This window comes from Streptopelia decaocto (genome assembly GCF_964273445.1).
Source record: "Streptopelia decaocto genome assembly, chromosome: 3".
In the NCBI taxonomy this organism is placed as follows: Eukaryota; Metazoa; Chordata; class Aves; order Columbiformes; family Columbidae; genus Streptopelia; species Streptopelia decaocto.
The window spans coordinates 29,564,812-29,591,490 of record NC_138656.1 but is presented as its reverse complement, the minus strand read 5'-3'; the positions used below and the strand labels follow the sequence as shown (position 1 = coordinate 29,591,490).

Genomic DNA, 26,679 nt, shown 5'->3' with positions numbered 1-26,679 from the left:
CTTCTCACCGTTCTCTTTGATCACTGGACATCTCCCCCATTCCAAGGGCATTTTTCATTTTGGACTGCTGCTGCGTTTTCTGTCTTTCCCATTCTCACCTACTTGCTCCTCGGTCCTTCTGCTGCCATTAAAATAACCGTCCTGTCCTTCCACTCAGCTCTTTGAATTCCTTCGACGACTTCCCGTTTCATGCCAGAGCAAGCTCGAATCGCGTGTCTTCTCCTCCTTGGCACGGCACAGCCGCCACCTGCAGATGCCTGATTGCGTGTTAACGAGGGGCTCACGCACAACAACATCTCTGGGTTACATATTTCCACCAGGAGCTCCCAAGGGTGGGTGTTTTCCCAGCTGTCGGGCAGGAGGTGGCCTCCGCGGTTTCCCCACAATCAGCAGTGCATCTCAAGGTCTCGCATTCTTCCACTTCCAGATTCTTGCACTGAGGAAAGCATGTTTATTGCTAAGTACAATTTCGCCTTAGTAATGTATGGTTTCCAGCAGAATTCCTGGAATCTGCTGTTTACAAGCAGGGTCAGAGGTTATAGAAATACTTTCTATTTGCATGTGAGTAATATAGGAGGAGTTTTTTTGCCCATGCATAGTGTCTAAACTGTATGACAACTGTGTTTTTATTGGTGTTGGTAACCTCCCTGGCTCTGAAATCAACTTATTCAGCTGTGTGGGTGGTTCAAATTATTGCTAGACAGCTCAGTAAACGAAAATTAATAGTCTCCACTCCTCTTCATCCCCCAGACTCTTCTCCCAACACAGACAGGGATATTACTAAGAACAAAAACATCAGTAAAGCTCTCATATTTGAAGTCTTTCAGCTGGAGACCCTCTCAGAGTGGGTCAACCAAGTACATGGTGACTGTATTATTACCCACTACAAAATACTCCTGTGGTGTGTTACTTTTATCCCTGAGTAAGCAAATGAGAAACACAGTAATCTAACATCTACAGTGCAAGATGACTATGCAATTAACAATACGAGGGACTCCTTGTAACGTGGACTTTGGATCAGGACTTTATGGCCCACATTTGGTAGACTGAACACACTGACGATTTTAGCAGGCTGTTCTATGACCAGAGATGCTTTAAATGGGATCACGCATCATAGACTGTGTTTCAGAGTGCCCACAAAGTTGTGTGGTGACAGCTGCTTAAAAAGTTGGCCCTGTATTTGGGAATGGAAAAGTGGAAAAAAATCTGCTCTAGAACACTAGCGAGATTCCTGCACTCCAGGAGAACTGATCTTGGGGTTACCCAGTGCCTCAGGTCGGAGGTGGTGTTTGAGGGATTTCACACAACCCTGTACTTCAGTCGAGCAGCATCATAAACCCTGAACAGGCCTCAAAACTGCAGAATTCAGGATCTGGGAAGTTCAGCTCCTGACCTTAATGGAAGGATAGTAAGAGTGCAGTTGCAATAAACCAGAATGTAAGGGGTTAGCATATCATTTAATCAAAGAAAAAATGTCTCCGCATTATCCCAAACAAAAAAAAAAAGTTTAAAGGTCTTAAGTTTGCTTCTAAACAGGACAGTGATCCCCACCCTAACATAAACATTTACCTAAGCGAGATTTGCATAATCTCTTTGGCCCTCCATGTGCTCACCTTAATCAACCACATCATTATTTAGAAAAATGTGCCTCCCTGTGCCTGATATCTTTGCCTGCTTTTCACTGCTCATTAACCAGAAATCAACAGAAAATGTTCTTTTTTTTATGTAGCAAAGACTGTGTAAATAGCTTTCCTAGAACACAGAGGTTCTCAAACTTTGCCTGGGTGTGACCATGTTTCAATAAAAATATCCCACTGTAAAACCAAACCACCACATCCCTTGTGCATCAACTACTGTATCCCATTGCACGCAACATTTGACTGTCTTTTGGCTTAGCAACTGAAAAGAGGAATGAAGAGGACTCCAGTCCCTTTCCTGGGAGACCAACACTAGGTATTTAGTTAAGCATGGTTTGAAAACACCTAATGCTCAGAAATGCCAGTACAGTGAGAGCACTGATTGGCTGCACTCATGCTCTCTTCCTAGCACTTCTGCTGATTTTATGCTAACACATTAACATGCAAATCATCATCATAGCACCTTGTTTCAGTTTGCTGATTTGTGATATGGCCACAAAAGTATCTCTCTCTTTGCACAATTTCAAAGTCTCAAGCTCCATGCCACTTTCGTCAATGAAAACAGAAGGTTGCTTAGGTAACTGTTCTCATTTTCTTTCCTGTGTGAAAGCACAAGTAACAAGCGCATTTCTGACATTTAGACACACTTCTTTGTGTTGATATCCAAGTCTCTCCCTCTTTGTAATTGTCACCATCCGATGGACATATTTGAACAGGGATGTATTTATTGCCACTCCAGAAATATCTGGCCTATTCCTAAAAGGTTGTCAAGAGTACAGCTACAGAAGGTGACCAAACTAACCTAACAGCTCATGTATGCCAAAAGCAGGACTCTTGTTCTTTACTTTCCACTTGTGACACCAATCCTAGATGCATGGCACCTTTGGGTAACATTTTGTCTTGATAGGTTTAGAGAAAAGAGAATGTACATTGGAGCACATGAGCATCAGCCTGCCATCGACTCTTGCTGTTACTAGCAGATTTAGTCTTACCTTCGTGTTGCCTCCTGTAGTACATAAGGCACTAGTTCAAACCGGTAGTATTGGATGGTGATGACAAGTGCACGCAATGCTCAATTCAGCTCTTAATCCAGTGCCCAAATCAGCAGTAGACTCCAGGTCACTGACCTTCTTCCTATTTTCCAAGGATTAATGATTAGTGTACAAATGTGAAAGTTCTTTAATGCTTTTCCAAATTTTGGACAGTCTTGCATAATCATTTCACAATATTTATAGTGGCAGCTTGTGTTCCACCTCAGGCTGCTGCTCTTATCTCCTGCTTCCACAGCAACGATGAGGTAAAAGGAAAGATGGAGTGGAAACTATTTTGGCACATATATACATTTTCCCAGTGTGCCAAGAAAACCTTTATCTTTCTCTCCTTCATTGTAGCTAATGTGTCAAAAGGAGGGATATTCGAGAATACAGTAAGAGCCTGTTTTGATGGGAGGGTAGCAGAGCACATCCTATATCTTGGTTTTGGAAAAATATTTCTTGCGCGCAATGTTCTAATAAGCAAGGTAGGGAAAGACAGTCTAAACATAGCTATATATTGGGGGTACATAAGCAGTGGGAAAACCATACTGAGCAGGTAACCATCACAGTTTTACTACTAAAATGGAAGCCTGCCCTGAAGCAGCATTTTGCACTGGTTAAATTCCTATTTTCATTATGTCCCGGGCAGAACCTATTTTCATGATGACTGGAGAATCTAATAGAGAGCATGCATATTAGATTTACAACTGACACTAATCTGGGAAGGCCTGTGAAATAATTGAGAACAAACTTAGATTAAGAAAAAAAATTGTAAAAATGTAGCAGAAAACAAAACAGAACACACTAGTCATTGTAATAATCCACATTGCATCCACATACTGAATATTATATGTCATTCTACTCCCCATCTTCAAAAGGGATACAGTAGAACCAGAAAAGATTCAGACAAAGTTGACACAGATGACGAAATACATTGTATCTTTACGAAGCCTTTTTACAGACAGGGGAAGACTTCTCAGTCTGAAAAATAACTCTCCGAGGATGTATCAGTGACCTATAAAATTCTGAGTGGCATGGAAAAGGTGAACAGCAAATGATTATTTATCCTCTTTCAAAGAAACAACCAGGTAGCATAAAATGAAATCACAGCCAAGTCAGAATGAACAAAAGGAAAGAATTTTTAATACAGTGATTAGTTAAGCTGTGTAGCTCTTTCCCACAGAATGTGTTGCATGCCAGAACTTGACATTGTTCAAAAACTGATTAATGAAAGTTAATTCAGAGATATTAACTATAAATACAGACATGACCATCTACTTCATAACATCACGGAGTCAAACTGCTGCAGGCAGAATACCATCTCACGCTTTCTTGTTCTCAGTTTTTTTCCACAGGTATTTTCTACTTGTTATCCAGTCAAAGCTGACTTCTCGATTTCTGATCAGTGCACATTACTGCTTAAACTACTGACCATTGCCAAGTGCAACCTGAATTATGTTTAGTTTGACCCAGTATGGCTGCTCATACCTTCTTTTGTTTGTATGAATACCTTATTTTTGTTACTCAGATGAAAGTCTCTTGTTTCTAAAAGAGGTCCACTCTGATCTAATACAGTCTCATTTTCTCCTCATGCTTGGGATGAGGCACGTTCATCCCACGTGTTTTTAATTCAAATACTTTTTTGCTTAAACAGGATATATAGGTGAAGACCCAAATCGAATTTCCACAGCTTCTGTTAGGATATGTCAACCTATTCAACACTTCATTTCACCACTGGATAATTATTCTGATTTTGATCAGTTTGTTCAGGTGCTTATCATATTGATTTACTCATGGACCCGACCGGACTACTAGGAGGCTAAAAACATTTTTGACTGTAAAGTGATCTGTCATCCCCTGAGTGGAAGGCCACAGAAGCAGACAGATACATGCTGAGATTCTCTCTCTGTACTTTTGGTACCACATTTACAGCACAGACAGTTGACTGGACTTGCAACTCATTCCTCTTCAAATGTTTTGCAGTCCACCGGTAAGAATAAAAACTCTTCTTAACAGACATCAGTTGCAGCATTACAAGAAAACACAACATGGATTGATGTATTTGGAGACCAGAGACACTCATTGTTTGCAAGATGATGGTTAAGTTCTTCGTATGCTTTTAAGGTTGCAAAACACACCCAGAAAATCAAATGTTACACAGCTGTTTAACTGGCAGAATCTGTGTGACAAAGCTTATGCTAATGCTGTCAACACACAGGATTTGGAATAGGCTCACAGGCTCCAAACACATTCAGTGACTTTGAGAAGACTCAGCATGAAGGAATTTTATGCAAAAGCTGCAATTTGAAAGTATTCTTCAAATTACTATTATTATTATTTTTTTTTAAGGTTAGTTAGTATATCTACTAGCTAGGTATACTAACTGGAGATTGTTAACTGGAATTACTGCCAGAGTATGCTGATAGATGATCTACTGAAACAGAAGAATTTTTTCCATGAAAATGGAAAGTATTTAAGGTGCAAATTGAAACATGATGAAGTATTCAAATACTTCAGATAATGTCACATTGACAGATTAAGTTAAATAACTCGATAAACTCTATGACCCTAATTAATTAATTAAACTTATGCATACTATTAATCTCTCTAATCAATCCAGTTAAAGACTAAAGCAGTCTCACATGTTTGCACACAAAGTGCCCTACTGAGGTAAGTTTTAATAATGGAGCTAAGCAGAATGCTGGAATCAGTCAGAACTCAGTGACCATTCTGTGACTGGTAATTAAAAGTCTGCAAACTCACCTGCTTGGCGTTTTTAAGGTAAATGTTATATTGCCCGAGATAAATACTGTTCACTCTCTGTTACCTGTGTATAGCGTGTCTCAGATGAGGCTCCTGTTAGCAAATCCTGCCTTTGCAAAATGTCCACTCCTAAAAGACAAGCTCACGGTATTTTGCACAACAAGTAACAGGAAAAATATTCATCCTCCATCTTTGTTCCTTCCTCATTAGGAAACACTCAGGAAAACTTTGGGGAAAAACATAAGATTTAACATCATAGTATTTATTAGGTTCCGAAACAATACACATTCACATCCTTTTGAATACAGTACATTTGGCACAGTAATAATGTTTACGATGAAATAACACTAATGAATGGCAAGAGATTCAAATTACATCCATAAGAAAAAAAATTCTGTACAAATAAATCCTCACAATAAAAAAAAAACCAAAACAACTACCCCCCAACTGAATACGTTTTATATTTAGCCAGAACAACTCTGCACATAATTTAAAAAGAGGTAAGTTGTAAGCCTTTTTTGGAGAGAATTATTTTTCACGCTATGGAGAAAAATGTGTTTGCATTTCTTAATAAAGTCTATTTGGGAGGAAAAACGAGAAACAATGGGTTCTTTATAATTATTATTATTATTATTAATATTTTTGGCATTTTGCACTCATTTTACAAAGAAGGAACAGGAAAGATTTTACAGAACAGGCAGAAATGTAACAGAATGTCCATTTTTAAGAGTTATCTTTAAAAAATGTTCAGGGCAACAGACAAACCTTCTGATGTAAGCCCGATGCAGAGGATCTAACTATTTATATTGAAGAAATATCTGCCCATGCAAAAGTTTTTATCTCCTTGATTTTGCCCTTAGCATCCTACCAAACACTGCAGGTGCTGAGGCCTCTTGAAATACAAACGTTTGCTAATTCTCTTTAGGTTAGAAATGGGAGTACAGACAACCTAGCTGGCTAACAAAAGCTTTATGGGATGCTTTTATTCCTTCAGAATAAATGCTCAGAGTTTTGTGTAAAGGCCTCTTGTTGTACAAACAGTAGTGCGCTATCCGATAACTTGTCTTCCTAGCCATCTACTCACCTACGGAAAAGAACGCTTTAGCATTGTGATCAGTCTTGCCTGGATGTCAAAAGCTAACCGTGATGAGAAATAAAGAGAGCCAGTGGCGAGACACAAATTGATGGGCAGTTCTACAATATATTTCTAGAAGAGAAAGAAATTTAAACATTGAGATGATGCAATCATTAAGATGTTTCTGTGCTGGTACTCAGCTCCAGAAGCTAGTTTTTTCCCAGTACAAAAGATTACTGAAGATAAATTAAATTAAACTAAAGGCTTGATCCATTATTACACCTGTAGGCCAGACAACACATTAATTGATATATCATAATATTTAATATTTTGAAATCATCATAAGAATATATATAATAATTACACCTGAGTTTTAAAAACAAAACAAAATGGAACTGAATGTTGTCATCAGTAAAAGGCCATGAGCAGCCAGACGCGAAACTGACACAAACTAACTCATCTGCTTGAGACCGAGATTATCTCTTAAAGCCAATGATTCACACTTTGTCCACCACGATTTGTAACATTCCTTTCTCTTTCCGAGCTCTATCATGTCATAATAGAGTTGAAGAGAACTATACAAGAGATTTAGTATAGCTTAATATATGTCTACATCTTTTATAACAAAAAAACCTCATCTCTCCGACAGTAACTTGAACCAATACACATACAAGAGTATTGCACATGGACATTATTATAATTATTCTTTCATAGACTAACATTTTAATAGTATGCCTGAACATGCAGCAGTTGATACCTCTATATTCAATGAATTCCACAGGCCTTGCAGCAAACACTATATACAAAATCTCACCTGTACAAAAGGCAAAAAAGCTTCTTTAGTGCCACTTTGCCAATCACAAGTATATATATTTTTGTGCAGCTGGAAATCCATGTGCAACAATTAAAATGGATTTCAATGACCGCTCACTCAGTCCAGTAAAATATATAATAAAATGACCTCAGCGATACATGTACACAAAAAAAAAAATAAAAAACAAACCACAGGGTACTCCTGGAAATATAAGTAAATAACACTGTTAGCGTATCTACAGGAGGTAACTTCACATTAGCAATATTGTCCACATGAGTTACCATTTCAATTCATACACAAAAAAATTCAATTTACAACTTTCAATAATGTCAGTTTGTGAATGTTTGATCTTCAGTTTTTTAACACACTTCCACATAATGCATGTGTAGCCTTATTTTGTGTCTTCTAAAAGCAGATTTATCTTTAGATTTTAAACATAAAAAACAACAAACACAGTAGTATTATGGTTTCGTAAAAGTGTGCAAAAGTAACACACTGCTGAGAAAATAAATATAAATAAGAAATTATTTATCAACTTAGCTACAATGGAAAAGGCAAATGTATAATGTTTAGAATTAATTTTTTATGTAAAATTAACCGTAAACATTTGCAAGCTTGCCATCACATTAATGGTTCATTTAAACGGACAGTAAATTTGGTAACATGGATAGTACACCCAATTGCCTGAAAAATTGTAAAATGCCTGTGTATAGCTGTGTTAGAGTACTACAGGCTTTTTATTCTTTAGCCCTTCCGTAACTATCCATATAGTTAGTATTTCCTGCTTTAACTAAAATTTCAGTTACCTTTGTGACTCTTCTTATTCCCAAGAGTTTTCCACAAATGGCACAAGGAACTTCATCAAAAGCCTGAACTGATGTGCTTCTTTTTCTGGACAGCTTTATTTATGCTTCTATCTCGCCACAATAAATTCATAATTGAGGATTACACCTCCAAAAAGGCAGACTTCTTTGCTTACCAAAGGGCAACATATTACTTATTTGTTCCACATCTGAGTAAAGATCTCACCATAACCACCACTGCAGAAGAGAGTTCTCACCTTCTTGGCTTAAATATATACGACGATTACAGAATGTGATCTGTTCAATCACTTTTAATAGCATGGCTTCATTTTCCATGGAAAAGATGCGAATTTGTCCTCTGGGGAGATCTCAGGAATAAAAGAAAAGCTGCAAATACACAGCAGTGTGTTACATCTACAATTTCTGATACAAAATTATTTTGCATTGCTTTGTGAGACAGAAATTAAGAGTGCTTTCAGGCCAGAAGATTAAATGAAGGAAAAAAACAATAAATATATACTTTAACTGGGGATATGGGCTCAGGGTAAGAGAAGTAGTTCTTGATCTACTGAGTCTCAGTAATTTGATGATTTCTTCAGAATCACTTCTTGCAGCATTATTCATCTGTCAGCCTAATGTTGTCTATGGCAGCAGCTCTTCTCCAAAATAAGAGAACCCTTTAAATTCTTCTTGATTGATTTGTTTTATAATTGTCTCATCCACTAGCGTTAATACTGGTTCTTCTCGTGTAAAGTCTTGATCAAAGTTATTTACATCCCTTTTGGTTTTCTGAGAAGAAAAATACAAATAAGGTGAATGGTAAAACAGCACAGTAAAATAAAAACTGTTCTCCCTCCTCTCCGTCCCCCCCAAAAAAGCTGAATTTTCTGGAATGATTGAAAAAAAAGAGGAGCTACTTCACACAAATAATAACAGATGTATGAGAGAAGCTACAGGAGCAAGTACTAGAAATGAGTTCAGGAGAGGCCACAGAAGCAGTACTAAAAATGAGTTCCCAGAGGCTACCAAGTCTCTGACAGGCGAAGAAGTAGCAATATGATGATAAAGCAGGAAGCTGAGATTAGGCCTAGTTTAAAGAAGGCTTTGGCATAGTAGGTGGTATGGCTGTTCCCTCTTAGGTTTGAACATAATATCTCATTTCAGAGGCACAGAGTGAACTGATTTAATTGATTGCCCCACAATAGTCTACTGTTTCAACTCTAAGTTAACTGCTTCTTTATATCTGGCTACACTCAACTTTAAAATCAGATGCAAACCTCGCAACAGCTCTCAGTCCAAAATCCTTGAGCTCCGCATTGGCAACTCAGATTTCCTAATGAAGCCAAAAGTTGTCCAAAGCATCATGGCAAAGTGTGAAATTCTGGCACCAGAGAAATCCACCTCAGAAATTCTTCTTAACTTCAGTGGCCTCAGGATTTTACCACTGAAGTCTGAAGAACCTCAGTCTTGCAGTGAAGTTGGGCAAACAAAGTACAAACATCCATGCTGTGGTTGGGATAAGATGTATTAATTAGAGACAATCTTGGGGAGGCCGACTTCTTGTCGTCAGGGACCTCAAGACAGTGACTATCTCTCACCATTTGTGTGCAGAAAAGTGTAACTCTACAGTCAAAAACATTCCCCACAGTTATTGCCCCGAGACCCTGCACTGTACATATTTTCCATGTTAGCAGCGTATTTCAGGCATGTACAGGTTCAGGGATTCGGAACAAGCATTTTCTTTTACATTTTGTCTCTTTTCTTTTTGTTTGATGAAATCTTACAATTACCTGAGTGGTACCTAATGGAGGCACACTGACATATTGAAAACTAGCTTTGCGTCCCTCCTGTGCATGTCTGAGATTAAGATGATACCAGAAACAGAACAGCGCTTTGACTAGCAAAGTAAAATGATAAAGTCATAAAGTGATACGTCAGAAAGCACATTAATGTATTTCAAGTGGGATATACGACTTCCTTCAATGTAGATAAATTTTCCTATTAAAAATATATATAAAAAGTATTTTCTTCATCAGCTCTGTCGAGGCACTAAAACAGAGTTTTCTTTCTTGCAATTGTAAAAAGGTCATAGTAACTTTCACCTACATTGTAAGAACTTTATAGATATAGAGGATAAAAGGTCTACATAAATGCAAGAGACTTTCACTTGTAAGCCAAGTACTTTCTAAGTGCAGGTAAACTAAAATCGACATCCTCTATCTACAAAATTCCATTAAAAAGGAATATGGACTTAACAAGTATGTACATATATTTATATTGTTTATATTTGTAATATTTACTTCATACATTCCACATCTGGAATATTGTGTCCAGTTCTGGGCCCCTCAGTTCAAGAAGGACAGGGAACTGCTGGAGAGGGTCCAGCGTAGGGCAACCAAGATGATTAAGGGAGTGGAGCACCTCCCTTATGAAGAAAGGCTGAGGGAGCTGGGTCTCTTTAGTTTGGAGAAGAGGAGACTAAGGGGGGACCTTATTAATGTTTATAAATATATAAAGGGTGAGTGCCATGGGGATGGAGCCAGGCTCTTCTCGGTGGCAAACAATGATAGGACAAGGGGTAATGGGATCAAGCTGGAACACAAGAGGTTCCACTTAAATTTGAGAAGAAACTTCTTCTCAGTAAGGGTGACAGAACACTGGAACAGGCTGCCCAGGGAAGTGGTGGAGTCTCCTTCTCTGGAGACATTCAAAACCCGCCTGGACACGTTCCTGTGCGACCTCACCTAGGTGTTCCTGCTCCAGCAGGGGGATTGGACTAGATGATCTTTTGAGGTCCCTTCCAATCCCAAACATACTGTGATACTGTGAATGGACATAAAGGGACCTGGCTTTGGGCCTTCTGTTTTTCTCTTAGTCATTTGGGCTAATACTGCAAAATAAAAATACACATTTTTAAATGCATTACATTGCAACTACTTCTACAGTCTTTTTGTTCTCCATGTCCTACCATAGTATTTTCACACACAGAATGAATTTGCTACAGGAATAGTTACTAAAGCAGAAGGAGGTAAGTGAATATTTGTTGAAAGTAGAATTCAAATTCAGAAGTGTAGTTATGTGCAAGAGAAACAAGACTGCACTCGCATTTCAACCCCTAGTTATCCAGGGCAAATAACCTCTGGACTAGCTGAGAACAAATACAACATTATTATTTTCAGGTGTTCATACTGAACATATTTGTGAAAAGTGTTATCTCCTTGCTGAAGCTAAAAGAATAAGATGACAAATTCCTCAAAGCCTATCAAGGTAATTAATTGCCAATAGCTACTTTTTCCAGAAAACCATCACTAAGATTTGTGAAGGTGTTACATGAAAAGGAGTGCAGATAAGTCCATCTGAAAAACTGTCCCAATGCTGGTGTACCTAAATCCTATTGATTAAAAATAAACGTACTTCCAGTAAAGCCTCAAATTCCAAACACTTCTGAAACAACAACCAAAGGTATTTGCTTAGATTTAAAAGCCTAGCATGTGTTGAAATACGCCTTCACGGCCAAAGAAGGAAATAGAAGCTTTTACTTTCTCAGATTCATAAAAAGTTCCACGTCTTTTTGGCAGCATAGATGTAAATCACCCAATTTATTAACAGGACAAGTACGGAGCAATCTGAGATTGCACGGATATGCTAGCAAGTCTCTATCCAACTGATAAAGTGATATTAAATAAATCACAGGGAACAAAAGTGAGTGGATTAAGCCACAGAAGACAAAAGGTAGAGTTCATAACAAGTGCTTCTTTTCAACAGAAAGATTATTTGAGAAGCCCTCCTTAGCAACTCAGGCGCTTTCTTCCTGAAGCTATGACTATTTTGCAAGGCCCCATCTGCTAAGGCAAAACAGGTCTGGCCACATTTCTGCTACTATTGCTATTTTAATGTACTTGCATTGTGAATACTCTGTTGGCCAACAGCATGAGCCAGTATAGAGCTGCAGCATGAGGGTTCAGGATGAAGGTAGAAAGGGCTGTGGCTGTCTCCTAACAGAAAGGCCGAGAAGAAAGATCTGCAAGTTAAGGAGAGTATAAGAAGGAACAGGTTGCAGCTACTATCCAACTTTGAACATAAACAAAACAATGAAGAAAAAGAGAAAGATATTTAGATTGCCTGGCAAATGCATCATTGAAATGCAGTCATTAAATGGATGGGATTTTGTTTGTTTAGCCTGTAGCTCCTGAGACTTTTGGACACATTATTTTTAACTTTTCCAACTCTTTTCCAGGTGAGACTTTTCAGTTTCAGATGACTGAGGAAACTAGGGTTATTAAGAAAAAAAGAACCCCCAAAACTGCAGCTGTGCACCCAAACACACAGAAATTTGATTAGGTTTCAGATGCTACTTTTTTTTTGTCTATAGACTACTCAAACACCTTGTGTTTAACATGCACCAATGCTGCACGAAAGAAAGGGCACGAGCAGCTACCCAAGAGCTTCCAGCAATAGGTGCCAAATTCCAGGCTGCCCTGAAACCGCTCCCCTGCAGCAGTGCATGGGCCGCCTGTCCCTGTCTGACAAAGAGCAGCGGCAGCATGACTCCCAGTTCTAAATCACAGCTTCTCCACCAGCACGGTATCTCTCATGGGAGGAATAGTGACTCACTACCTCTTGTGCTGGAAATGTGTGGGCTAGTTGGTATTTTTTATTTCCCCCCCAGCAATGTGAATGCTTCTACATAGGTCTCCTGTCTCAGCATTGACCTCGTGTGACTGCTAATCCGGGGAGACATGGTGGACCTGCTTCATGTCGGTGGTACAATCTGATTAGGTGTAACACTTATGCTGCAGAATTAGGACCCCTTGAACTACTACCCATCAAGGATGATAATTTTAAAGTGAAAGTCATGTTTTATTCTATTCAAAGATTACTGCTTATGTTTGAAAGTTAAAGATATTGGAAATTTTAAAATACTATCTCTTCATAGAACAGCATTTAATCAGCTTTCCTAGTTGGCCTGTACAACATTGCACTAAGGAATATTGTTCTATCAGTCAAATTACTTTTTTTTTCTTAGATCTCTTCACATAATTACTAAAAGATTTAAAGGAACTTCATATGCCATTAATAAGCACACCTTAAATGGTGGTTTTCCAAACTGGTTTTATTTTCACTACCATTTCAATGACAGACTAATTTTCTACCTGCAGTCACATACTCACACTTAAAAAACCCTCCAAAACATTCTTAGTAAGCTTTCCAGTGTCAAAGATTACCAACCTTGTCTGCTAATGATTACTGAATGACACTGTATGAATTGCAACAGTGAAAAGAAACCTAAGCTGATGTTCGCATCAGTGAAAACACATTAAGAAAGTTAGAACTTGCCAGTTCTTCCATTAATCACATTAACCAAATGTGAATGAAGGGAGCCTTTGAAGTGACAGAGAAGTCCCTACAATAAGGCACCTGACAGAGGGTGTTCCAAACCAGGGATCTCAGCAAAGCTTGGGCACCTCATCAGCTGTGTCATGAGGCCAAGAGGCTCAGTGGACTTTATTTCACCTAACAAGGATTAAATTGATTCTCCAGCTTTGAGGCATTAAGCGGTATCTGTCTCTACTCCGTTATTTATTTTCATTTAATCCACAGAAAATCACCAAAACTATTTCAAGCCCTTTGCAAGCTCAAGGGCTCCACTGAATTGGGCTGGAATTGTCCAGCAGGTTTGAAGGCTACTCAGAGGAGGTGAAAGAAAGATGCAGGTGGTGGCTAGAAAACATCACTGCCACAAAAGCCTAGTTTTTGTATTTTACCCTGATCTTCCTACAAATTCACGATATGCTGTTTCAATATAACTGTAGAAATCCTTTCAAAATCAATTAATAGATTTATGTTTAGCTTAGTAGAATGAAGAGCTAATCCAGAACAGACAGCCAATACAAGTGAGGCCAGAATGATTATTACAACCATGAACCAATATGTTGGAAGAAAACATTATTGTGCTATATATTTCATTAAGTGAACTTTAAGGTATACAAAGCTCATTCACAATTTTCAGTCTGAGACTGTCAGGACAAAAATGCAGATTGGCTTTTCTATATCACTGAATGAAACATATTTACTCCATTGCAATTTTCTGCCAACAGCAGTGCCTGATGCCTCCTCATATATTTTCAAGCCCACAGTGAAATCCTTCTCATTTGTATTACATGGTATCATCTGATTTTATCCAGAATTTTGCTTCAGTAAGGAACAAATGATTCCCGCATTTGATACAGTATCGTCAAGAAGAAATTCTTAGGTCAGGATGATCAGAGTTTGAGTATTTTGTATTTCCTTTGTCACTGACAAGTTTTTCAGATTGTTTTGTTCAACACACATGGAAGCTCAAGACATCAAACAAACTGGTTTGAGGCACAAGGTTATGTGGCTAACCTCACATATCACTGTCCTCTCATTCACCTCTCTCTATTATGATAACAAAAACCACAGCACAGGCAGAGATCACTTTGCACCAATGACTGGATCTCTCTTCATAAAGGTGTAGTAGTTTCTAAGAAGCTGAGACCAAGTGTAATGAGCACTTGCTGTCACACACATCTCATTCTATATATACAGAAATTTAGTTTGAATACTGTGAAAGAACTGTGCTGAGCAGAACACATCAGGCCCGCCTTCTGGTTATCCTGTTGATGCCTCTTCACTGTATTTGCACGCCCTGAGAATCTGAATCAGTATTAGAAGCATTTCCTAGAATGTCTCATTTCAGAAGATATGAAATGTATGTTATCAGAATAACTTTACAAGTTATTTTTTTTCAGCATGTTAATTGCTCTGTTCACATATGGAAGAGTTGCAACAAGATCAGACGAGCTGTAGCATATTCAACTGCAGGTCATGATTATAAAAAGAGTTTGAGTCCAAGTAGTTTTCACAAGCATACCAACAGTCATTCCTTTCAAGCAGAGGGTGAGATTTCATGTTCCTGGATTATGCTTTCATTAGATGCAAAAGACACTAAATTAAGAGAAAGAAGAGGGGAGAAAACCCACTCAATAAAGATTTTGACAGTGAAAACAGTATTTGAAAAGCAGTCCACAATTTAACCGGTTATGGAGGTACACAGATATTTAATAAACATCAAGCTAATTCACAGAACTATGAATTTTAAAAAGATCATTTGTGATCCAGTAAACTAATACAACTGAAACAGCATGTCTCTTTCCTAGGAATGTGAAATGGGTCAAGTAGGAAGGAGGAATAACCTGAACAATTAGAGGGTATAAACATTTAATGACTACGTAGCCAGGATGCCACCCATAGTATTTCACTTTTGCACAGCTTTTCTCCTATCCTTACACCACAAAACCATCACAACAAAACAAACAGCAAGGCAAACAAAATCAAAGCTCTGCAGGTTCAATGACAACCACCCTGAATTCACAGTCTGGGCAACGAACCTCACCCAGAAAAAGTCACTGTAAAGCTGTTGTTCGCTACAGCTATGCTTGAGTATGGTTTCAGCATGAACAAGTACACAGCACTAAAGCTATACATACCAAACCTGGTTTGCTCATAGCCTGATTGCTAAAGTGCAACAGTTATCTCTGTCTAAAGTATCGATGTAGACAGAATTCACAGGGGCTGCAGGGGAGGTCAGCACTGCAGCTTCCCACCTGTGGTTAGTCCTTTATCCCAAAGATCCACCTTGTCCACCATACCAGGGCTTGCTTTCATTAGGACTCAGCCATGACATAACCAATGTACATAGGCTATGCTGTGGTAGAACACATGGATTTTTTAGAGTGAAAAAAATGGTAGGGGAAGAGTGTCAACTTCTGAATTTATACATCATCTTTTTCCCTTATGGTAGGTGTCTTCGATGGTTTAACTACACGGGAAACAATTTAATATTTCTTCTTGAAGTGGGGAGGAAATACGAGAAGAGAAAGTAATGGAGCAATCATATGAAAATACCACTTATACGCACAATGGGATTCCTATTACAAATTTTGTTATGTACTCTGCAGTGCAGATTTTATGCGTGTGCCTCTCTAGTTCACATTATATTGGCAAGCCTCCATTGATACCCTCAGCTGCTCTAAGGTCATGATGACCAATGTCACCTCCCCTCTTACAGCCTGGCACACAACCAAGATTAGCCCATTTTTGGTTGTGTTGTCCTGAAATTGTATTTTGACCACGGTTATTACAGCAGAGTCGTCAGGGCTGGTGCATCTGTGACATGCTAAACCACCTGCTGGTGAGTCCTCAAATACACATGTAGAAGTCTTTTTGTCTTCCTAGTAACTAGCACGTTAGCACAAAGGTCTGGCTATACCCAGAAAATGGAGCTGACTTGCGAAGAAGAGAAAAAAGTGATGCAGGAGAGTTGGTAAGTCTAGGGCACACGTCCCTAGAATTGCAGTGGCTGTCACGAGACATCCCATAAATCACTAAAACAATTACCCAAATACAGACAGGCTAGCAGTGCACTGAGATATTTGACCAGATTCATTCTGCAAAAGATCAATAGATTTACTTTGTTTTCCATTCTTTAAGCAATCACAAAGACAAGGAATAAATTAAGGAGAATCTGATGCTAGTGAATAGGTGAATGACGTAATGAAATTTGTCAAGACTCATATCTCTGCCATGTATCCTGAATAAATACTGACTGACTTTCCAATGTTTTATTCTGCCTGCAGTCACCTATCCCACTTAATTACAGAAACATTATGAAAACCTCTCTGAATATATTATGAAATTATAAATATATAGCAATATCTTCTAATTCTGAGACCTTTCTCTAACAAGGAGGCATGGACATGTGCATTGTGACACTGGACGCAAAGGAACACTGCAGCATGAAAGGCAACAGCAAGCACATCCAGTGGGAGCATCATTCCAAGACAGTTACACACTAGAGATGTTTGCACTATAGGCTGCAGAGCAGGAATGCTACAGAGTTTTTGGCAAGATTGCCTTCTTCGAATCATTTTGGGAAACCCGTGCTCTCTGATGATGATCTCTAGCTCATTAAGGAAAAAGCTTTTAGCTTGACATAGATGATGCATATGAAAGGCTTTCATAGAGAGATAACGGTATAGCACATACGTTATATGATATAAATGGAGAAAGCTACACAGTGATAGTTTAAGGCTACTGAATTGTTTGAGATCATATCTTGAAGTCTAAGAATTATTTTTAAGCCTTTGTAAAGACAGATTAAAACAAAGATATACGTGACTTTTTTAGAAAGCAGCTGAAGTAGTTTTTTTTGTTTGTTGTTGTTTTGTTTGTTTGTTTTTTAAAAAACACAACTAATGCACATACTCATACAAATTGTAGACTGGAAAAAAAAAAGTCACTGCACAGTTATGCATGAATGCCTACTAATAATGCTTCTGCATCTCAATATATCTCCTCTCCACCTTTCCTCCAGACACTGGAACTGATTTTTTTGAACACGATTTTAATAAAGAGTACAGTAAGAGACAGCAGTGTTTGGAGTGACATGGGTTTTATTCTTGGCTCAACTACTGATCTGCTTTGAGCTTGAGTAATTTTCTCCTCACTGTGTATCTAGTTTTCTTCCTATTTTTGATCTCATATATACATGGATTGTGATCTCTCTGTCTATCATTATCTATGATTTCTTGATTGTCTCTCACTTACATGGCTTTTTGCACAGCAGGAACCTCATCTTGCTGGGAACTCGAGCTGTTATGTGGACCCAGGGGCACAAATTCAATTTCTCTTTTTTCTTGTTCTTGTCAAATATAAACACAATCCCCAAGAGAGTCATGGGGAGTCATGATCTTCCGCTCTTTCTTTTCCATATTCCATAATCAAGAAAATGGAATCACCGTTCTGTACGTCCTTTGCAAACATGAATATGGCGTGCAAATCAAGAAACAAGACCTGCGCTTAAGGTTCTACATAAATATCTAGACTGAAAGTTACTCTCAACCTATCTAATTTAAGCACATGACGCCTGGAGCAAGCTGTTGAGAGGACCAGTACAAGGTCTGTGCCTCCGCAGTAGCAAAATCCCTGTAACAGCACAGCAGCATAGCAAGAGGAAGCAGCAGTTAATGTAGCGCAGCGATTCCTTAACACTTACAGACGCCTTCCCTGTCCTGCTACTGAAGAGAGATGCTTACACATCAGCTGCTTCCATCAGCCATCTGCATATTAGTGCATATGTCAAAGGAATTACATTTTGCACTAGTATGCTGAGCTGTGAGTACATATATTGACAAACTTTTGCGGCCTGTTTTGGATGAACATCCTAGTAAGACACTGTTACCTTTACGCTCACATTAGCATGGTACACTGCTAATACAAAAGGTTCTGAGAAATAAACCCAAAGCCAAAGCTCTTCTTATACTCTGTGTTTGGCAGAGTCCAGCTGTGAATGGGGCTACATGGACTGCCAGCCTTTCCATGAGTCTTTGCTTTTATATAAATTCCTCTCCACAGTTTGATAAAGAGCCAGATGCTACTGCTTCTTAAATCACCTGGTGTTTTGCCACTGTTTTTTAATGACGATAGAAATGGGCCCAAGGCAGGAATATTATTTATTATCTACATTAATATAAAAATAAAACAGTTGTTTGAACGCTTAAGAATGTACTGTAAGTAAGCATAAGATGATTGCACTTCATGGTTTAGATCACTTTCTGAAAATAGCGCTGGAGATAAAAGCAGACAAAAAGTGAAACAGAACTTGTCTTATTCTAAGCAAGCTGAAAAGGAAAGCAGGAAGACTCTGGCTGCTTATCACTCCATCCCAATGGGCACCACTTAACAATGGAAGTTTTGCAGATGGTTAAATGAACCTAATTATTCAGTATGAAAAGATTTTAGTGCTGTAAGACAAGGACTCAACAAAACCAAACACACACTGCTGGATCCCCAGTACAGAATCAAAAGAAGCATAATAAAAGTTGTTTAACTTATAAATATTTGGGAACCTGCAGTGCTGGGAAGTAGCTTTCAAACTTCTGTAATTCTAGTGTTGTGGTAATCAAAGCTAAAAACAGCTGCTGTAGGCACTGACACTGAAGAGAATCAAAAAACAAACCAAACAATAAGACTAACTGAATGAGCAGTTTCTGGGAAAACAGAACCTTGTTCGCCCAAACGAACAACACCAACATCCTTTAAAATTACCTGCTCACTCTTGACTTCTCCAAGCTGTGATACAAGCTGCACAAAGGCTCCTCGAAAGCTACGTACTAAGACTCTGAGCAAATTTAGTGGTTGTACAAAGTACCAGGCTGGTTGAAGCACTTTGGAAACCAAGGTCCTTTACTTTGTCAAGGGAAGAGGCAGAAGTGTTACAGACTTCTCTGCCCTGCCCAGCCACACTCTAGATCGACTGGTGTGAGCTACATTGCAGGCAGTTATAGTACTGTTGTTCCACAACTGTCAACTGCAACCTAAACTGAGATTAGGAACCTCATCGCCTGCCAATGGCCAAGGCTTCTCAATCAGCAGCAACCTGGCTAACACTTCAACCAGTAGCAGAAAAGCATAACTTCTAAGAACCAGCTGACATTAAATATTCTATTAATAATTCATGACACCCTGTGGCAGGGGCAGCATGCTAAAAAAGTGTGTTGGATTTCAACCCTTATGGCTGTTTGTAACACAAAGGTTAAGTCCCAAAAGTCTACATCCATTTTTCTTTACTTTTTCTAAAGGATATATGTTAAACATTTTGACAAATATAGATCCTTCCCTGTTTCTAACCCCTTTTTTTTTGTACACCGGTATTAATCACCACGGTGTCACTTTCAGAAGAAAGTCCACTCTTTTCCTATGCCTGAAATGCCTGCAGCAAGTGGGGAATACATAATGTGCAATGTTTAACAATGGTACATGAGGGTCTGAGGTCTCAAGATCACTCCCCAGTGTTTCCCCTAAGCAGTAACACTTCATGCAAAAACATGCACTATAGCCCCTTGCGTGCCCATCTGCTAAATGCTCATTGCCATGCACTGATGACCGAATGGAAATATATTATGAAACTGAAGGGACACCTCAAGGTTATTAGGCCTAAAAATGGACCTACCTTGACATTTTCCCCATATTGAAGGCCTTACCTTAAAGAGGGACATTCACACTGAAGCAAACTTGAAAAGAGAGAACATTTATACAAAAAGAAATTTACTTGGCCTGTAATTTCCTAAGTTCCTTTTGGTGCTACTGAATGACATTGCATTTTACAGGGCTTCTTCCCCACAGCGTAAAGGCAAAGTCATAATTCTGCACGTAGGACGACACAATCCACTGTCACAAAAAATAGAGGCGTGCCAAAAAACCCCACCAAAACAGTATCATGATTTCCCAACATCAGGTTAAAAATCCCTCACTAAAAAGTTAAAAAAAATAAAAATCTTTGCCTGTTAGCAGTCACGTATGAAAGCAAATCTGAGATTATAGAACTTATGTTTCAGGCTAATATATTAGAAAGTTTTCTCCAGAAACACGGTCCCTCTTTAAGGATTCCAGCCATATTTCACAGTAAGCAGATGGCTGCTGCAGCAATTTAAACACACACCTCTCTAATTGAAGACATTTTCGGGAGCCGTTCAGTGAGGCACCCACCCACGAGGCAGGTGCAGCCTCTGCCTGTTTGCCTGCACAAACAGATCAGCTGCACACTCCATAGGTGCTGATTTGTATTTGCTATTTACTATCCAGCTTCCAAACACTGTGGGCGTCCAGCTTGTCATAAGTCATTGACAAAGGGCGGCCAAAATTTGGCCAGTTTTCCACTCTAAGGGGAGGGGGAAAAGAAAACTCCCAGTGCTCAGTGACTCCAGTTGTAACCCACAATCATTGGCTAGCACTAGAATTTGGTATTTGGGAATAATTTTATTTCAAACCTTTGCTGCAGCACAGAATTTAAAGAGGACACATTGCTGGCATCCTTAAGTCAAGACTTAATAAGGGAGTACAGGTTCACGAGGAAACTGTATACAGACAATGCGGCTCAGATAGTGATAACTAAGGGGGGAGAGACTTCGATAATGGATTATGATTATCTCAGAGCTAGCAGAGCTGAGAGAGATGTGCAAATTACTGTAGGAAATTTGAGACTGAGGATCAAGATTCAATCTGCTAACACTGAGGTCTGGTATAGCATAGAACATTCTTCCAAGGGAAGTGCTACACGTTCAGTCAATTCAAATGCCAGGCTGATCTTCACCATTTGGCTTTTAACACTTCTCAGTCATATTTTTCTTCACTGTCACAGAACTTGGCATTAAGCATCCTGAGATTACCACAGAGTGGAAACTGAGGTGTGAAAAGGTTAGGTGATGAACCTTGGACCACACCATCAATTTCTAGAAAAATCTGCTAGAAGAACTTCTATATCTTGCAATTCTCAGGTCTCTGGTTTTAGCTGCTACACCAACTTTCTACCTCTGTGAAGACAGAACTGAAGAAGGAACATATAAATATTCAGAAAACATTCTCAGTGATGTAACGGTGGGAATGGAAGAGGCAGCAAAATGAAGGGAGTCACATTAGATGCACTAAACGGGCAAGCGGCAGCTGCTGCTGTTCCATACTGCAAGATACAATTCTTCAATAGACTATCTTGTTCATTTTGTTTCTAATGCTCTTGAAGAAAGAGAGCTTTTAAAATGAAAAATGAAGAAGTTATGAATGCATAGAGAAAATTAAAATAATTTATTGTTCTGTGAAAGCTGCACATTCACAGTAAATCATCATAATGCAATTATTTTGTTAACTTCATCTTCATAAAGCCACACTATGAATGGATTGCCACAGGCACAGATAAAGCCATTAGCAATGAAACTTTGGCTTAATTGCTAAGAAGAAATACACATGGCAAACATCTGTTTTACCAGTCTTTGGTAAATACTTTGTATTACTCTCTGGCTCAGAGTTGTTCAGCTTTTTCATGTTGAGGACGTCTTAGTCAGTGTCTCAAATTTTCCCAACCCTGACACTTACAACAAGGTGGGTGAAAACAAGTCTGTCTGTCTGCATGCACACGTTTCAAGGGCTGACAGAGCAAAATCAGCTGAAAAGGACAGGACCGTGCCCACAGGGAGACCATCCTTGCTGCACAGTGCGTAAAAGCTCCCTCTGGTCCCACAGCTCCACACTGAGCCACTGTGACCAGCAGTGTAAGAAATATGAGAGTGGTGTTATTGTACAGGCCTAATTCTACAAAAACCAAGAAGAAACTGGTGTTCATATGAGGCTACCACTGACTTCAACCAAATGAGCAAGAAATTTTGGGCCGTGATGTTCCTCCATCCCTGGCAAGAGGGGCTGGGGTATCATGTATTTTTATGCCACTTGTGCACAGCTCTCTGAGCTTCACTGGCTGATGTCAGTGGTACCATCAGCAGATCACAAGCTCAGCCTGGGAAGCCTGCAGCTGGCCAGCTGTGCTGTCAGAAATGGCACAAAGAATTTCTTGCAGGGAATCTAATAAGAGATGGAGAAGATAGAGGAAAAAGCAGAATATGACAAAATGTACCTTTGCTTCACTGTTTCAAATACAGGCTTTGCCCGTAAATAACAACTTGGGACAATATAAATGTAATCAATACATATTAAAGTGAAGTGACATTCTGTTTCAATTGCTGTTTTTAATGCATATTTTATTATTTGGTATGGGATAGACAGAATCATCCCATCATGTTACTAAGCAAGATCTACCACACTTAACAGCCATATCAACAACTTTAGTAAGAAGTTAATCTACTGCACCTTTGCTTTCATTTGTAATACAGCAAATGCACTTTGAAAATGGAAATAACATAACCAACCAAGCCAGGAACATAACCATGGAAACAAAGAAAGATGGAGAGCAGACAGTCACTAAATACTATCAAGGCCTTTGTGGCTCCTGAGCAATAAATTATGTTGCAAACCACAGCCTGTTCTTATGGCCACTAATTAGGGAAAATTCATTCTGCAAATGGAATAAAATTCCAGGAAGAATATATGAGACAAAATATCTCAACATAGGAATAAAGTGCCTCATAGGGATTTCTGTCTCTCAACAGTTGCTCTGGAGAAAAGATATGTGTCTGTACTAAACCCGTACTTTCTTCTTGCACATGCAATTACATATTCATGTCAGCATTAGAAGCAGCACGAAAGAGTAATATTATTCTGAAAATTTCAAGACAGGCTGTGAAACTCTAAGAATTAGGTTTTAATAAAAGCAAAAAACGTTTTTCAAGACACACTGTCAAGGTCACTGGAGCTTAGATGTAACAAATATCCTCTTAATAGCTGTTCAAAAGTTTGCTTGATTTCCAATGTACATGCCCCAGAGCTACTACAGCTACTACTTTTTCTATAGTAGCTTGACACTTATAATAGCTCTACATGGGACAAACCCTCAGTACAGTAAACCATAGCGTATATATCGATATAAAATAATTTTGCCACTAAAAAGCCTCGTAATTCTGTATTCATGAAAGGCAGAGCTGGTAGATAATATGGGCCCCAGTGCATTTTCATCCCTTCATATTCTCTGTTCCAAGCCATTAAGCTGGAGGATCAGCAAAAGATCTTCCACAGCAGGTTTCAGGGTCACTCAATCTGCTTCCATTGGCTCTACCTGGCACAACCTGCTGTGGCCCTCCTGTCACTGCTTAGCAATCTAAACCTCAGCCATTTGTACGAGTGCTCTGCCCAGGGCATTCTTGCAAGCCTTCAGAAAACATAGTCAGTTTTTCAAGGACCTTCTGGACTTCAATTATTTTCATTCCAAGGCTGAAAACAGTTGGGAAAGAAATCTCAGCTTCCAAAACATCATTAGAATAATCAAATCATGTACAAACTTGAAGGACATTAATGGTATATTTCTGGTATAGGATGGAATATATTTGCAACCATTCACAGAGTGAATGAGAGTCAAAAAACAAAACAAAACTCAGAAGTGTGGCTAATGAATAGCCATGCGCTGTTTCTTCCAAGTCCAGTTGAAAAATTCAGAGCTGAAGACCCATACCTGAACTACGGAGAAACACAGGCTTTACAGGACTATGTAACGTAACTCCCCAGAAAAACTATTATGGAAGAGGAATGAAAAAAGGTAACAGAAAAGGAAGACAACTGTGCTAACCAAGGAACTCGCGTGTTTTTGGGATCAGTGGAGTGAGTAGTGAGGCACAACTGAAGCAAAGTTTGTTTCCACGATAGCACATCCATGAACTCCCTTGGCAGATTATTCCATTGTCTGACAGGACCTCAGTGTTTGACCATTTCCCCTAATTACTTTACTTGTTTAGTGACAGCATTTTATATTGCCCAGAGCTCATTTGAATATATCTTTTTTTTTTACTAAGTATGAACTTAGAAAATTTCCCCCCTTAGTCATCTTAATAGCTGGTCAGAAAATAGAGGAATACCTGTGTAAATATGTGCATTGTTGCCTGAGCCAAATTTTGTATGTTCATGCAAACCTCAATTTGAATGCATAAATGACTATATATGCATTGTATGCCTCTTTCCCTACAAATACGTACACTCACATATCACATGCAAGAATGTCTATTTTCTGACTAATAATCTGGCCTCTCTTCTCATAGCTGTTTTCACAGACCTAGGCTCTCCTGAACATCACATTAAAAATATATATTCTTAATTCCCTTTTAACATTACAAGTCACTTTTAAATAATGAACGGCCCTTTACCAATACTGAAAGATGTTAAAAAACAGAAAACATTCCAAACACATGCATTAGTTATGTTTTTTTCCATAGTTATTCCACAGCTATGGAACAGTTACACTTGCTAATCCGAATCAGTGAGTCTCAATACTACATCCACAACTGAGTTTAGAGAGAAACTCTCTACCTAGATGTAAAAGCACACTTTATTCCATTAGTGTTCACCTTCTTCTCTTTTGCTTGTATTTTTCAAAGTGAGTGCAATCTCTTCTAGCTTGGCAAGTATCCCAAATCCCCTTTTCAGCATTTTAAACTTCTCTGTTCTAGACTCCTTTACCATTTCTGAAATTGCATAATTAATAATCTTTCTCTCCAGCCTGAATGTATGTCATACTTTACTTTCCAGCTAATAAATCCTTTGATTTAAAGAGGACAAGTGAAAATTTCAGTATGATCTTCCTCAAAGATTTCTATACAACAACAAAATCCAAACAATTGCAAAATTATACAGCTGGTACAAACCAGCTGATGGATCACAGTGTAACTATATATGGTACATGCTTTCTAAGTGTAGAACATTATCAGTAAAATTTGATAGGACCAGGTCACTGGGGAAGATATCTTAGAGAGAGCAGACTAAGAACATGAAAATAAAGGAGATGCCTGTAACAGACTGCATATTATCTGAATTCACCACCCAAAAAAAGAGTTCAGAAAAAACCAAAGCATACAGAACTACTAGACTGCAGGAATCAGATTTGGTAGAATAAAGAAAGTTGGCATATGCAATATGGAAATAAGTAGTATGAAAATCCAACATTATAGAAGCAGCCTGAAGAAAAATGAGAAAAGGTGTAAATTAAGATATATAAAATCAACCTAACAATTATTTAAGAACAAGCAGCTGTCTTGAAAGTTATAAAAAGGACTACTCTGAAATCACTACTAAAACTGAAATATCCAACTAAAATATCATTAAAGGAAGCAGAAAAGGAGAAAAGGAAAAAAAACAACAAGAATGAATAAAATAGGAATGGCTTTACAATATAACAATAGTGAAATAATTACCAGATAGAGAAAGAAGCTGCACTGAGAAGGCAGAAGGTATTCACATCAGCAATGAATAAAAATGTCTGACATACTAAATCCCTCCTGACTTTTAAGAAGGACCGCTGCAGCAGGAATACTTACAAAAATAATAAAGGTCTTGTAACAATACCTATCGTGCATCTCAATCATGAAAGAAAAACAGCCAATAAACAGAGTAGATGTGAGGAATCTAGGACTTACTAGATACAGGCAGAAAGTGAAAATTATTCTGGAATTGTGCATCCTGATTTTATAACTGTATTATCAAAACACTGATGAATACTGAGCAAAACAAACAAACAAAAATCCTGTGAAATGAAAAGCCAAATTCTTGTGAAAACAGGGAAAGAGCTACATGCAACACAACTCAGCTAAACACTGACTGAGCCTGCCTGTGACTATCCGAGAGCTGGGGAACCTGACTGGAAAGCAGTTAGTTACAGTATTAAATAAGCTTCACATAGATACTAACAGGGTTAATTGTTGTTTACACTTCCTGTATCAGTGCAGAGATTTCGAGTCAGCTCTGGCATTAGGTGCAATCTGGCTGTCCCTCCGGAGCAGAGCTGACGTGCCCAGCTGGCTGGAGCCCTCCCAGGAGAGGGGCTGGCTCAGGCATCCTTCTGCCTGCAGCTACCGCATCACAAGGTTTCCCGTTTCCAAGAAATATATTAAGAAAATCTTCCCCATAGGATAACACCATATCTTACTATCACTCCTAGAAAGGCAACCACAAGGGCCAGCTTTCACTCACAGTTGTCAATCCCTTTGGGTTCTTTCTGAATAGCTACAGAGAGACCTCTCTGAGAGTAGACTCAGAGGAGCCACCT

At 38.7% G+C, this 26,679-nt stretch overlaps 1 protein-coding gene across 3 annotated transcripts in view; it reads right to left on the bottom strand.

Moving 5' to 3' along the window:
• Positions 1–322: 322 nt before the first annotated feature.
• The window catches only part of PRKCE (protein kinase C epsilon), a 303,779-nt gene continuing 277,422 nt past the window's right edge, over positions 323–26,679 (bottom strand). For 2 of the 3 annotated variants that reach the window (XM_082047948.1, XM_082047949.1), the window contains one exon: positions 5,676–8,915. In XM_082047948.1, coding sequence (XP_081904074.1) covers positions 8,769–8,915 — 147 coding nt within the window. In that variant the 3' untranslated portion in view covers positions 5,676–8,768. Of the gene's footprint in view, positions 437–2,629; positions 2,772–5,675; positions 8,916–26,679 lie in introns of those variants that run through there. The other variant, XR_014183564.1, reaches the window with a different exon arrangement.